Below are 14,757 nucleotides of genomic sequence, written 5' to 3' on the forward strand. Positions count from 1 at the left end.
CTGGGCCGTGTTGCCAGACAATGCCCTCCCTACAGGAGTGAAACACTGGTGTATTAAGTTAGTGGCTACACTCAATGTTTTATTTGGTTATGTTAATAAAAGGATCATTTGGGGGAAGGAAAACTAGAAGCACTGTGTGTTATTTAAATCTCAATTGATATATAATGTTCACTATGGAAAAACTTTCTAAAAATTGAAGGTTGAAAAGTTTTGAAAACTGGGAGCATGGTACAATGAAGGGCTAACTTGGAGTCCAAAATATTTAATTTGGTTTGAGGCAGAATAAACAGTATTAAGTCAGCAGTGACTAACTTTAACTACAAAAAAGAACTCATTTAGGTTTTTCTTCTTCCTGGTTGGAGGTAGGCACATTTAAAAGTATTCCAGAACAAGTGGATCAAGTTGATAAATAAGCGTATCTGCTAAGGCAGCTTCTGAAACAGATCGAGCATATTTGACCTGGTATAGATATGTTTGAGATCTCTTAGATGAAAGTTAAAAACCAGAATGATCCAAATGAAAAATGTGGTGAAGACACACTAAATGATGGGCAGTCTATTTATAAATTCTCCATGCTGTAAGAAAATTACACATATGCATGTAAGAATAAACAAGATCTTGGTCTTGTTTAAAAATAAAGGGTGGAGGGAGGGGAGTGAGGAAGGGGAAGGTCAAGCCAAATCCTATAGTTAGACCCTACAATGAGCAACAGATCTTCATTTGCGTAATTAACATGTAGTGTCTTACAATTCCCACTCAGTTTTTAATTTATGACAAGACACTGCTCAATTTCAGACAAAAAATATATATATATTTAAATCTTTACAATAAATCAAGATGTAGGAGCTTACATAGAGCACACATTAGTTTATTTAGGCACTCATTCCAGCTCCCTCAGATGCAAATCACCCTAGTAACAGTGTGTACATAGTCTTCTCTTTGCCCTTTATAATTTCAAAGCAAAAAATACATTTGACTGTATGTAAGTCTGTGCAAATAATCCTTCAGAAAAAACACCCAAGATTCTGTTTGCAGAGGTCACTTTGTCTCTAAAGATGATTACATGAGTTTGTTTTTCTTCAGATAAAGTGCTCCTGTCCAGCGGAAGTCAAAGGCCTTCAAGCGTCCAAGAAGCTCAGTTCAGATAAGACACGGTCATACGAATTCCAGCTTCCCATGCCCACTGTACATGCCCCAGTGAACAAGTGAGAGGATCTTGTCGTTGCTGAGGTCTGCTTGTCTCATTTTATCACAGGTCAGACAGCAGTTCTCATGCCCACTCACTGGCACCATGCATTCCAAGTCCAACTTTGCAACCTGCCCCTTTTTGGAATGGTGTCCATGAAAGCTATAGTGCAAACGGGAGAGCATCTGTTGCCGCTGATCCCGAAGTCTCTTGTTTTCACTTCGCAGCATCCTCAAGGCCAACATAATGAGCAACACTAAAATCAGCCCTCCAGCGATGGGAACAGCAATCACTGCTGCCCGGAACCACAACTCTTTGGAAGAAGTCAGCTCCTGCACTTTGGTGATGAGGTTTCTGCTACCGTCATGCTGATACCGGTTTCCTTGTCCTAAAGGAGCACAAGCAAAACTGTGTTAACTCTACTTATCGATACTTATGCTCATCGATCAATTTTAAACCAGGCACCCCATTTAATAGCTTACCAATAAGTCAACAATATTTAGGAGGTAAATGTTGCAAAAGCAAGGCAAAAAAGATTACAAAAACATTTGTTTACAGACTGTCATTCTAGAGTAACAATGGTCTTTTAATGTCTTCAAACTGTTGAAAAGTTAGGCAAAACCTATTATGTAGGCAGACATCTGATGCTCAGGCAAACATAAAAGCTACTCAACGGGCATGCATCTTTGCATCCAGCCATCCAACTAACCACATTAACAACAAAATCAAAGGCAGACATACCAAGTTGTGGCTGTCACAAACCTATAGATATCAGGTAAGCATTTTAGTTAGAAAGGCTTCTACCTACCTGAGGCCTCCCCCTTGGGGGAAGAGAGAACGTCATGCAGCCCTCTGTAATTGCACATATCTTCATGACAGCATTCCAATGTGGGCATGGCCGTGCCAGAGTGGTTTTGTGCCTGTTTGGCTTGGCAGATGTCTGCTGTGCTTGCGAGAGAGTCTAGGCAGCCATGAGTGAGTGGGGAGTTTGTGTTCTGAGGATCAAGAAGCCTAGAGAAGCAGGCACTCAGCTCAGACTTACACATATAGCCAGTTGCCACGCAGTGGGCAGCATCACAGTAGCATCTGATTTCACCTGAAAACAATAAGAAAAATGCATCAAATTGCTTCAAAAGCAAGATAATGCATCTGCTTAAGAGACTGCAAAGTCCCAACCTCAAAGGCACTAACTTTTAGAACACTCAGCCTAGTCCTTACAACAGCAGGTCATGCAGACTGGAAAAGCCCTTTGTGCAAGCCTGTGCTTCAATTTCAATCTAATCAAATACAATTTTTGAAATATATTAATCCCAGTAGTGAAGAATCAAAGTTCAATTTAGGTTTTTGATCAGTTAAGTCATTAACAATAATACTTTTCTTTTTGAAAAAAATAATAATCACAATAATTTCTCCTACCAAAATGTAAATTACATTATTTATTCATTTTAATCCTACATGACCATAGAACATGAAAATACTAGGCTTTTTGATTTTGTAAGTATAAATATTTGATCGGAACTACTGAATTGTTTACTACCTCGAAGGGCTGTGCCAAGATTTAAGAGCTTTAGCTAACACCTTATAAAGTTATTAACTAGAAACACAACAATCTAGAAATTGCTCCAGTCAGGAGGTTTTAAAACTATGAAACTGGGCAGTTATTTGCAACCTCTCTAGAAAAGGCAAACTTTGCCTATAAAGATCTTTTCATGCAGAGGAGCTTTTAGTATATTGTAAAACAGGAACTAGGCAGTTTACAATTAGTGGTTTGCTTGCCAAAGTCAATTTCTTTCAGCCCAAATGGAAAGTCATAAAACTGGGGGCGGAGGGGAGAGTGTGAAACTGCAAGGCTAACTTCTCCTCCCCTCACTCCCCAGTTTTACATGTAATTCGACATGGGATCTAAAAGGGGAAACACTGAATCTGAAAATCCTCTGCTGGTTGAATGAAAAATCCTTAAGGAAACCTCAAATTTTTCTACAGGAAGTGATTAAAGTTTCCTTTAAAACTTATTTTGCAAGTTGCAAGTCACTACTAACATTTTGCTGCAATGCAAGATCTGAGACTTTTAACATCAATTTCTAGTTGAAATCATCTCAGTCTCAGAGTTATCAGTAATATGATTTTCAGCCCAGTGGACTCCGGTCATTGTAACATGCCACAGCTAATGCTACTGTAAATGGAACTGGTGCACACACCTCTCTCCAGCTTCCCAATCTGAAGTTTTGTCTACTTACTGAAACCTCCGCTCTGAAATTGAACACCTCTTCCCAACCCCCTACCTTTCTTCCTTCTCCTCTAGTGATGCCTGAGGTAAGGTGTCTCATTTAATTATCTGTCCAAATTCCAGGCCACCGTATGGCATGCTCAGTTTTCAGCAGAAGCTGCTAATGCTTCAGTTCTAAAAAGACCAGCCAACTATACACAGATCTTTGGCAAGCCTAGTTTTTAACTGTCCAAAGCTGGAGGTCTTGCTTCTATTTTAAATCTGCATTCCCTATCCTGGGTCTGAGCCCAAGACCCTTCTCCAGTTAAGACCTTCAAGTTAGAAGTTTGCTTTGTAGAGGTTCATTTCTCTTCTTTTCAAGCTTATTTGATTTTTTTGCATAAAGCTCACTGGTCTTATGTAGTGATAACTATATGTCCCTGCCGGACACATTCCATATACAGACATCAGGTAGAAGTAAAACAGATTAAAAGTCCATTTTGATCCTATTCACCTCAGACCTCATGCACAAAACAACTTAAATACAAGTGAAATACTGCCTAAATGTTTAGGGGAGCCTATTTTAATATATTATGATATATTTTCAATGACCTGAAAAAGCCTAATAACATTGACAGGTAACTAGAAAAGTTCTAACAACTTAAAAAAAAAACCGGAGTTATATTTGAGCAAGTTGAATTAACTTTTGTATTACTGTATTAAAACTATATTTCTGTCGTTTCATAAAGTTTCTTCCTGTGGCATGCAAAAGGCCAGAAAGGGGACTGGTATTTTGAAACAGTGAACAATGCTCTTCTGTTTTCCCCCCCTTTCTTGTTACTGTATGTAGTGATTAAACAAAAATGTCTGCTTTAGTCAAGATGGCTACAGGAGAGACTGCTGGCTTCTTTTAAAGCTTTTGAAGTCAGCAGCAGTCAAATCTCTGATCCCCTAATTATATCATTATCAGGCACATAGTTTCGGTATCTGTGACTTCATGTCAGCCTCAGTCCCTCCCAGTTCTGCCCGCCTTTGATAGGGCCAGGAGACTCCCCTCTGAAGGCTGCAAGGGCTGTTATTTAGGGTTAATTACACCCTTACTTCCAAAATAAATAAATACTGTAGCACATCATCCTTGCTGGGCTAGCTTATCCTTTAACCTCATGCCTGCTACATGGCAATTAGAGAAAAGTGGGGGGTACAAAAGCTAAACAACACTTGGTATTAAAAAAAAATTATCTGTTGTTCATGGCAGGGTAGGTGGGGGGAACCTTGAAATCTAAATGGAGTTTGGCTTATTTCAAACTCAAAGGTGAAAGCCTGCCGATGGGGTGTGGGGGAAGAAACTGACTGCTGGTTTTTGTTATTGTTTTTCAGTAGTAGTAGTAGTATTTGTAAAATGTGAGGTGAATGGAAATGGACCACTGACAGAGTCCAGCGTCACTCGGAACGGAACGTGTACTCATGCACACTGAATACACACCGGGACACCTACGCTCAGGGAGGCACAAGCTCGCTGGTTCACGAAGACACTGAGAGACACAAAGACACACTCACCGGCAGAGGCACATTCAAATGTAGACACACTGAAATAGAGACGTATGCAAATACACACAACAGAGACACATTGACGGGCAGAGACACACTCGAATACATAGATACATTCAAATGCAGAGACAATCAAATATAAAAACATAATCAAATACAGAATCTACTAAAACAGAGTGACACGCAACAGAGACCCGAGACTCAGTATGGACGGACACACAGGGCAACCGGGGGCGAGGGTCTGCGGTTCCTCCAGGGCTTCCCTGCCCGGAGAGAGGGAGGCGGCGTCCGAACTCACACTACCGCCCCGCTCCCCGGCCGCAAACATTCATAAGTTCACTACGGAAAGACTTACACAAACATTTTGACAACCACTTGCTCTGAGGTCCGCCAGACCCGTAACACCCGAAGGGTCGGCCGCAAAGCCACTGCCGCGACTTCTACTAACAGTCAACTTGTCGCGACCTGCGGGCTCCAACGCGGGAGGAAGCCTCGCCTGGCGCTAACAAAGCCCAGGCGGCCGGCTTCAAAAGCTCGCCGCCGCGGCGGCCGCCCCGGGACCCCACGTGCCCCTCCCCGAGGGGCCGCGCCCCGCCGTCCGACGGGCACCCACCTTTGGTGAGCAGCACCGCCATGGCACAGAGTTCGAGCTGTAGCCAGATGAAGATGTAGCTGGAATGGCGATCCATTGACGCCCCCACGGCCGCGGAGCCACCGCCGGTTCCGGAGCCGCGGGCAGCTGCAGCCTACGACTCCCGGAGCGCGCAGTGCATGGATGCTGCCCAGAGAGGCGGGCGCCGTCAGCGACGGGGCGACGGGCCGGGCAGCGTCCGGAGCATGGAGCGCGACTGCAGGGCACGCCGAGGGAGAGAGGATCTTCGACGACCAACTCTGCGGGCACCAGCTCCTTCGTTCCGCTCAGTGCCGCAGGCTGGAATGAACCCTCGGCTTCACTCGCTCTCGGCCGGGCACTCTAACAAGACGAGGGAGCAGAAACTACCAGCTGCGAGCTCCCGCCTGCGCCCGCCTCCTCCGTCCAGCCTCCGCGCCATAAATACCTCTCCGCCTGGGGAGCCAGCCCGGCGCCGCCCCGCCCCCGAGCTCGCACCAGCGCTGTCCGATTGGCCGCCGGGCTCAAGTCAATCATCCGGCACCCAAAGGGCGGGCACAGACGCGGGCAGGGAGGGACCCGCCGGCGGCTCCTAGCGGCGCCGGCGTCTGGCCCTGGGCTCCCGCGGCTGCTGTCTCCAGCGCTCCCCCTAGCGTAGGCCTGAGTGTCCCTGACCTCCCGAGGCGTGCGTCGAGCCCGCCGCTCGGTCTGTCTCTAGAGCCTCATAACTCAGCCTTGATCTAGCATTGCCCTGCCCGTGGCTTCATTTTTGTTCCTACCGAAATAAGCCCGGACCCGCGCGGCCGCCTTCGGAAGCCCTTCCCCTCCACGCTGCGCTCTTTGGAAGCCCCGGAGACTAGTGGTGGTCCTCGGCGTGCGCTGTCGCCGGAGACGCTCCTGCCGAGCCACCGCTGGCTCGCGTGTGGCGATGAAGGGGGGGTTCCAGTAGGAAAACAGGAACAAGGGTGGCGGGGCTCTGAGGTCTGCTTCCAGCCTCCCACCATCAACAACCCCCCACCCCCTGGCGCATCCGCCTCCAGCCGTCTGCCCTGTGATCAATAAAGCCCAGACAGACAGACTGTTGATCTGTAGGAGCCGCTAAGTTCTCCTGGGTAGACAGGGGACGAGTAGTCGGGCTAGAGACACTTAACGAAAATTAGCAAATCCAAAAAGCACCCGGCGCCAGCGAGACGACACAGGCCGAGACTGACACGCAATTAACCACCCCCCAAACAATCGCAGGCAAACATACCGGCTGACCTTGATCAATATCAGTCCCTCAGTGATCTCCTTCCGGAGATGCTAATTCATTTATTAGGACTTGCGGGGCTGCCTACCCCAAAGTACCCAAAAGCGGTCCTGGAGGTTTTGCCGTTTTAAATTTATGTGGAGGGAAAATGCAACTTAAAACTATTTTCTGAGGAAATGCTCTTTTACTCTCTACTACCAAAACCTGAGACTAACAAAAGTCAACCATTTGGAAAATTTCCTTCTAGGATTAACCACCATGGGTGGGGGACGGTGCAGAAGCGTGCATTTGATGCAATGGTGGGACATGTGGTCAAACCACTCAGGACTAGAATGCAGGGATGGACTTTAAAACTAGGAAAAATAGCCCTGGCTGGTGTAGCTCAGTAGATTGAGCGTGGGCTGTAAACCAAAGGGTTGTGGTTCAATTCCCAGTCAGGGCATATGCCTGGGTGGTGGGCCAGGTCCTTTTTGGGGGCAATGTGAGAGGCAACCACACACTGGTGAGAAACACCTCTCTTTCTCCTTCTCTTCCCCTCTCTCTAAAAAATAAAATGAAAAGAAATAATTTTTTTAAAGACTAGGAAAAATATGTATGTCTCAAGGACTGAAAATCAAGACCAACCTCGTAAATTAAAATTACTGAAAGTCCACGGAACTGAAGGATGTGGTTAATAACATTGCCTTTGAAAACGACATTTATATTCAGAAAAAAATTCATAAACTGATGCTCTGACCATCTAGTGATCTACCTCACTATTGCCTCCCAAAGGAGGGACGGTAGCCCAGCAGAAGTTTAAAGAGGAAATTAAACTGGTGAGGGCTCCAGGTAAACTGTAGGCTCTCTCAAGTGATAGACTCACTGCCTTCCTTGGAGAGGAGTTTGATCAGGGCTTCCTGACATCTAATTCTTTGACAAGTTAACAATTCTAAGGGGTTCAGGTAGACAATGCTTTTCATATAATGGCTCACTCTTAACTCCAGAGAGTCAAATCATTAACCAAATGGAAACTTTGAGAGTACATTCAGTCGGCTATCTCGGAGCACCCGCTGTAGGCCCGGCTCACCATGTCTCAGGTTATAAAGATGTCAAAACCTAAGTAGGAAATCACAAGCAATGGAGCTTGATGATGGTACAGATTTACCTGCACAGTGTTATGACGCATAAAGAAAAAAGAAAATAACTACCTCAGGAAGGTAAAGAAGTCGAGAAGCAGTAACATTGGGCACGAGTCCTAAAGAAGAAGGAGAATTGAAAGGGGACCAATACAAGCAAACAGTACCCCAGGAATTTAGGCATGAAATGCATTGATTTCATTAGGGCATATGGGGTGCTAACTAGAGGATAGGGAGGGGAAACTACAAGCAATTCTTTGTTTCTGGAGTATAAAATATGAAGCAAGTAATGGGCAGAGATGCACTAGAAAATAACTATAATTACCTGTGATGCAGATAAATGCTTGTTTAATGGAAAGGGTCTAGGGAGATATGTTGATGAAAGCTGTTTTGCACTAAACAGTTCTTGAGTGCCTTCTCAGCTCCTTTCTCTGGAGTGGGGCATCAGCTGCAGACCTAGGGTACTGGCCCTTTGGATATACCTAGTCAGTCACATGATCTCAGTTGGGCCAATTAGGTTTCTCTTCCCCGTCTTTGGACAGAGAAGCTGGTCAATCTCCAGAGATCACTCCATGGGAGACAGAAATTCAGAGTTCACCTTTCTGCAAAGAGGAAAAAACATGACAAAGATGTGCAGAGTGGAAAAGATGTAAATCCAAATGGGCTTCCTGTCACTTGTCTTCACATCCTGTCCTTGGGTTCCTTAAAAGTTCTTTTTAGTTAAGGTTGTTCTACTTTCAACTTGAAGGGTCTGCACTATGATCCTTATATTAAATTAAATTAAATTCACTTTTATCCTTTCAGGATGTATACCTATTTTTTGTTCCATACACAATTCAGATTAAGAATATGTGATTCATTCTTCAGACAATGATTTCAACTCTTTTGTTTTTATTCTTACTTTAATGGGCAGACTTTTAAAATGGCTAGAAATTAGTTTTTAGAGAAATGTCTGCTGTTTAATGTTCTGGAGGAGACATGGACTTTTCAACTGAATGAAGGAGAGTATGGAAAATCAAAACTGGTTTAGAGATAATATATCAGTTAAAAAGCCGTATGAATACTTGAGAGAATAGGCAACAATTTAATTCAAGACTCAAGGAAAATTGCTTCTTTACAGACTTTTACTTGTGTTCTGTACATAATTCAGTTTTTATTTCCCTACATATAGGTTGATAAGTAGAGGGGAAAATAGCAAAATCTAGTTAGTGTCTTTGGAAATTTAAATCAAGAAAAGAAATTGATGACCAAAATCCAATATTGTCTTTACTATTATGAAAGAAATTCTGAAAATACAACCTGAGAGCAGAAAGCTGATTCTAGACCTAACACACTGAAATAATTAAACATTATAATAGTTTTATTAATTTTAAAGTGTCCTAGATATGATTTACCCATGGATATATATAGTCTATATTATAAAAACATGTCACTATGCTATATTTTTATGGTTGTCCTAAACAACAAAATATTTTTAAACACCATTTTTCTTAGCAAAAGAAAAAAAAAGACAAGAGTTTTTATGTTCCAAGCCCCTTCATTAACAGAGCTATAAATAGCAATCTCTGCTTACCCAAATAATGTCATTATTTCCCAAAGTTATATGTTACCCCCCATTTTTAGCAATGCCTCTCTCTTTCCTCACAATGCAGATGAAAAATAATTCTTAGTGTATTTTGTTCAGAGAGAAGCAGTTGTGTTCAAGTTCCTGGCGGCATACAAACAACTGTTGCAGTCTAGCGATAGAATCTAACATTTTTGCCTGTTATACAACTCTTTTACCAACTAACAATTCATGGGGTTTAGGTAACACTTTGAATTCCCAGTAGCAGCATTTTTTACAAAGTCATTTGTTCTCGGTAGAAGATCTGGGAACTAGAGTTTAGATCTAAAATTGACTTTCATTGGAATAAGGTGAAGGGTGAGAGATCAGCACAGCCAAAGGAATGGCTGTCTATCTAGCTGTCTGGTGAAATTGGGCTTTGTCCTCCTCCAAAATGAAAAGAGGTAAAGGACTGACTACAGAGTCTGCAGGTAGTACGATGGTCCCAGACAGAGAGAAGACTGAAGCTCATCCCCAACTGCCCTTCTTCCCACATACTAGCAAGAATGCAATGGGGGTTTGACAAATAAACCATAGATTATCTGTTGGGTTGAGGTTTTCTTAAGAAGTTTGAAAGCAACTAAGTTTAGAATATAGTAAGAAACGTCCTCAGTTAAAGAACACCACCTTATGAACTTAACAATGGGTAGTATTTATAACCAGAATACAGTCTGTATGATCCTTGACCATAAGACTTAGCCCTTGTTCTACTCAGTTGTGTTCATGTAACCTCCCACTAAGCCAGTAGAACTTTTAGAAATTATTCAGTAGCCTGCTAGTTTTACCAACTCGGTGTCAAATAACCAGTTAAATTCCTTTTGTTCTTTTCATTAAAATGTCAAATCAAGCTTGTAAAGGAGGGAAATTACCTTAAACAAATTCCTACCTAGAGGGACACTCTTGACCCAGACTGCTAGTAATACAATAAACAGTATTCTTAAATTGTATTTTGTTAGCTGACAGTACTTCCCTTGTATTTTTTAGGATTTTCTTTTTGAATGTTCATATACAAACCAATCATAGAAATTCAGAAGTTTTAATATTTTCATTAGACAACCAAACATTTGAAGTCTTCCTTGAAATTGGCCACAACCATGCCTCCTTTCCCACCACCCAAAATCCGCCTGTTTTTCAGTGTTCTCCCTCTCTTTGCTCTTCCTCCCTTGGTAGCCCCACAATGACTTTGCATAGAGCCATTCTCCTTAAAAAAAAATCTGAAAAACAATTTCTAAAATATTAACATTTCTAGAAAACAATAGCCACACTAGGCATTGTATCCATCACGTTAAAACACGCACAATACACAAATACAAAACCATGAAACAAGCCACCACTGTTCAACAATTTGAGTAAATGACTAAAGAACAATATGGATGATGTACAAAGGATGGACCCTTTAAGTACCAATTTTTTTAAAAGAGCACCAATGGATGAGTGTGTTTAGCTATATACACCGAATTGAACCTTTGGCACTAGGAATCAGAGTATTTTGTGGAACAGCATTAACACATTATACAAGTGCGTGGTGTTAAAGGAATAGAACTTGCAGCGTTCAAAAGCAGCTTTGTCGACTGGGCAATAGAACAATCTATATTTATATCTCTCCATCATCCGTCAATGCACTGGTAGCAATTTCGAATTGAAAGAAGAAAGGAAAAAAGGAGTTATAACCCTTCTTATTTTCTCTGTTTAAAATAAAACAAAATAGCCCTGGCTGGTGGAGCTCAGTGGATTGAGTGCGGGCCTGCGAACCACATGATCGCGGATCGATTCCCAGTCAGGGCACATGCCTGGGTTGCAGGCCAGTTCCCAGCAGGGGACGCCTGAGAGGCAACCATACATTGATGTTTCTCTCCCTCTCTCCTTTCCTTCCCCTCTAAAGATAAATAAAAAAAATCTTTTTAAAAAATTGAGCCATCTAATTAAAAATAATAATAAAATAAAATAAAACAAAATAAACACCAATTCTGTTATACAATACCACTTATGAGGTACATCATGTGTACAAGAGAAGGACTAAGAACAGAAATGTGTTTGCAGGCCTCCAAGCCCATGTGTGAGTGGGCGCCTCACACAGCTTCCCAGCGGTACTCAGAGGAGCCACTTCATAATCACTGGCACAAAATGCAGTTGCAGAATTCTTTGTCTGGTGTGTTAGGAAATCATGATGATTATTCAGTAAGCAAGGCTCTTCTCATCGAGGTGTACAGGCCAACATTGCTCCGATCTGTACAGATAACTTCAGTAGGTATAGCGCTCTGTACACCTGGGACGCGGTGCATCAGGGTGATCTGTGAGGGTTTCAGCACACTGCAGTCTCTCAAAGTTGTAGAGTAGCTGAGTGCCCAACATTTCCTTGAAGTATTCCTTTATCCCTTCCACAACCTCACTAACAAGCATACTCCTTATTAGCTGTGTTTCCTGGAGATTTCTTGCAATTTGCATAATCCTCCAGAATGGAATCCACATTCTACTTGGCAGGAAGATAAAAGAGGTGTTTCTGCTGCATAATTAAGTCCCAGTCATCAACAAGCCATGGTTTTAGTTCTTCAGGAATCTTGACTTGAACTTCAATTCCGGTCATGAATGTTCCCTCATTTTCAACAGTAGCATTTATTCCCTTTTCCGTGAGGCGGCTGAAGTGTCTCACTGGTATTGCCACCATCTCCATTTCCGGGTGTTTTCTGTTTGTTCTTTTTTGTTTCTATTTCAACATTTTTATTCTTTTGTGGGCAACTCCTCTTATCTTCTTCCCTCTGCACCTTGCTCCTGATTGGCTTTTTGAGGTTCTAGCTGTTTTTGCCAATTAGTGTCCAAGTATTTGAGTGCTCTGCTTTCTGGAACCCACTCATCCCAATTTTTATTCCAACCACTGTAAGGTATAAGCTATTTCACTGGTTTGTCCTTTATGGCAGCTTTTACAAACCTTGCTTCATAAAGAAGAAGCCCATGAAAGCACAGCACTCGCTCATCCTCCCGAAATTTAGGCTTCAGTCCCTGCTTTGTGCCATTTATACGGATTCACTACCACCTTCTCCTCCCACCACCCAGACTACCATCCCCGACTCTGCACCCAAACCAGCTCCATCGGACTGGGCATCACCAGCTCTACATTCCTGGGGGTGAGACTTGCCAGCACCAAAACACCCCACGGCACCACTGCCGGCATTCTCTTCACATATCTGATCTTAGAAACTGAAATCTCATCTACAGAACAAGAGGTCTTCTGCAGAACTTCGAAAGGACTTGTATTTGTTACATCCTGTTTTTGTTACTACTGTTGTTACTATTTCATAATAATTTACAATGAAATAATTAGCTATTGCCCTGGCCGGGTGGCTCAGTTAGTTGGAGCATTAGCAGGTACACCAGAAAGGTTGCAGGTTTGATCCCCAGTCAGGGCACATAACTAGGTTGCAGGTTCTGCAGGTTCAATCCCCTGTCGGGGCACCAACAGAAGGCAACTTATCAATGTTTCTCTCTCACATCAATGCTTCCCTCTCTCTCCATTTCTCTCTCTCTAAAATCAACAAACCTGTCCTCGGGTGAGGATTAAGAAAGAGAGGAAACACCACCTATATGATATTTGTTTAATCATTTACAAAGTATCCAAATACACATTAAATTTGATGCATGGGTTCAACCCACAAAATGAAAGGCCAATCAAATGAACAGATCTTGTAATATTTAATGCACTTCCATGAAATTTATTTTATGAGCAGAGGTTATGGAGAGAGCTGCCGGGTTGCATAAGTGAGATCATCAATTAACAGAATTCTTGTTCTTACACTTGATATTAAGGGAAGAATTTACAGTGCATATTTTCACATATTCAGTAATCTTCCTCCATATCTAAGAAGCTCCGAGTTGGCTGTGAATCTGTTTAAACATAAATGACCCTCCACTGTCCCATTCATAGTGTAGTGTCACTTACCTATATTTTTAACCTATCGTTTCAGAGATGTCATTTAAAATGTACACATTTATAGTACATTCTTTAGTCAGACTTGTTTAATTAAAAGGAAGAGACCTACTTAAGATTAATTAACTTAGGAGGCGATTCTTATACAAATATAACAGGCTTAATGTAAAGATACAACTAATTGGTAGTTTATAAGCTTTATTTATCTTCCTGGGAAGCCAGCCTCCCTGGAACCAGAAACTAGACTTGGGTCTCTTTTCTCAGGGACGTCTCTGCTTTTCACCTCTTCCCCAGCGAGCTGGTATTGCCCCCCCCCCCCATCTCTCGTTTTTGCTCTCATAACCTCTGCTTGCTTTTATCCAGTTATATATAGAGGCAATGCTCAAGAGACTGTTTTGCCTACTGACACTATTGCAAACTACCTCAGCCCTTCAATTTCCCAGTTCCTCAGGTGAGCCTGACGTGCAGGTTCCATGGGTTCGGTTCAGCTCACGGACAGCCCGTCTCCAGACGCTGCCTATGGTCCCTTCAGCCAGAGCGGGTCCTGGCTGACCTGAAACATGGCTGCTGCCTGTCCTCAAGTGTGTGGGCCAGGAAGATCAGCTGGAAAGAGGTATAGGCAGGCCAGCACTATCAAGCATATCATATATGTGACATATGACATATATGATACATTCATACAGTTATTTAACTCATTTATTTTTTAAAAAGGGATCAGTGGCCCTGGCTGGGTAGCTCAGTTGGTTAGAGCATCACCTTGACACGCCAAGGTTGTGGGTTCGATCCCTGGTCAGGGTACATCCAAGAATCAAGCAATGAATGCCAGGATAACTGGAACAACAAACCACTTAGCTCCGTCTCTCTCTCCCTCCCTTCCTCTCTCTCTAAAATCAGTATTTTTTAAAAAAATTAAGTATTAATGAGTAGAATGAAGATCATTCCTTAAATTATTAACTTAGTGTGAGTGAGTGAATTACTTGGGTGTGTGCCGTCACCAAGAGTAAACAACATGTCTGAATGGAGAGGACCCATCCACTCACACTAACGACTCAGAACTTTTCCTGACCCAAGACACAGGACCACTTGGAACTCCTGGGTCATTTTTAATAGACAACAATCTTCAATAGACTGTCTTTTTAGTTGGCCATAACAACTAGAAGAGCTTTGGATCAGTTTCCTAAGAAAGATGGAAATTCGGGGCAAATAATCACCTGGCTTTTTCCAAACATATAGTTTGGATATAGGAGGCCAAGGTGCTTGCGTGTCCCTCTGTGACCTGCCAGCTCATATGTCATACAGGAGCAAAATTCATACATTT

The 14,757-nt window shown here is 42.8% G+C and overlaps 1 protein-coding gene and 1 pseudogene across 1 annotated transcript; both read right to left on the reverse strand.

Moving 5' to 3' along the window:
* Positions 1–852: 852 nt before the first annotated feature.
* Positions 853–5,984, reverse strand: BAMBI (BMP and activin membrane bound inhibitor). Its single transcript, XM_037165482.2, has 3 exons — positions 5,554–5,984; positions 1,995–2,282; positions 853–1,574 (listed from the first exon to the last, which is right to left on the reverse strand). Exons 1-3 carry the CDS (start codon positions 5,627–5,629, stop codon positions 1,156–1,158), a joined length of 783 nt encoding a protein of 260 aa, XP_037021377.2. The 5' UTR covers positions 5,630–5,984; the 3' UTR covers positions 853–1,155.
* Positions 5,985–6,279: 295 nt separating this feature from the next.
* LOC119063919 (mortality factor 4-like protein 1) lies at positions 6,280–12,686 on the reverse strand (annotated as a pseudogene).
* Between the last annotated feature and the right edge of the window lie 2,071 nt (positions 12,687–14,757).

The sequence above is a fragment of the Artibeus jamaicensis genome, unplaced genomic scaffold, assembly GCF_021234435.1.
Source record: "Artibeus jamaicensis isolate MK-2021 breed Jamaican fruit bat unplaced genomic scaffold, CSHL_Jam_final contig_867, whole genome shotgun sequence".
Classification (NCBI taxonomy): Eukaryota; Metazoa; Chordata; class Mammalia; order Chiroptera; family Phyllostomidae; genus Artibeus; species Artibeus jamaicensis.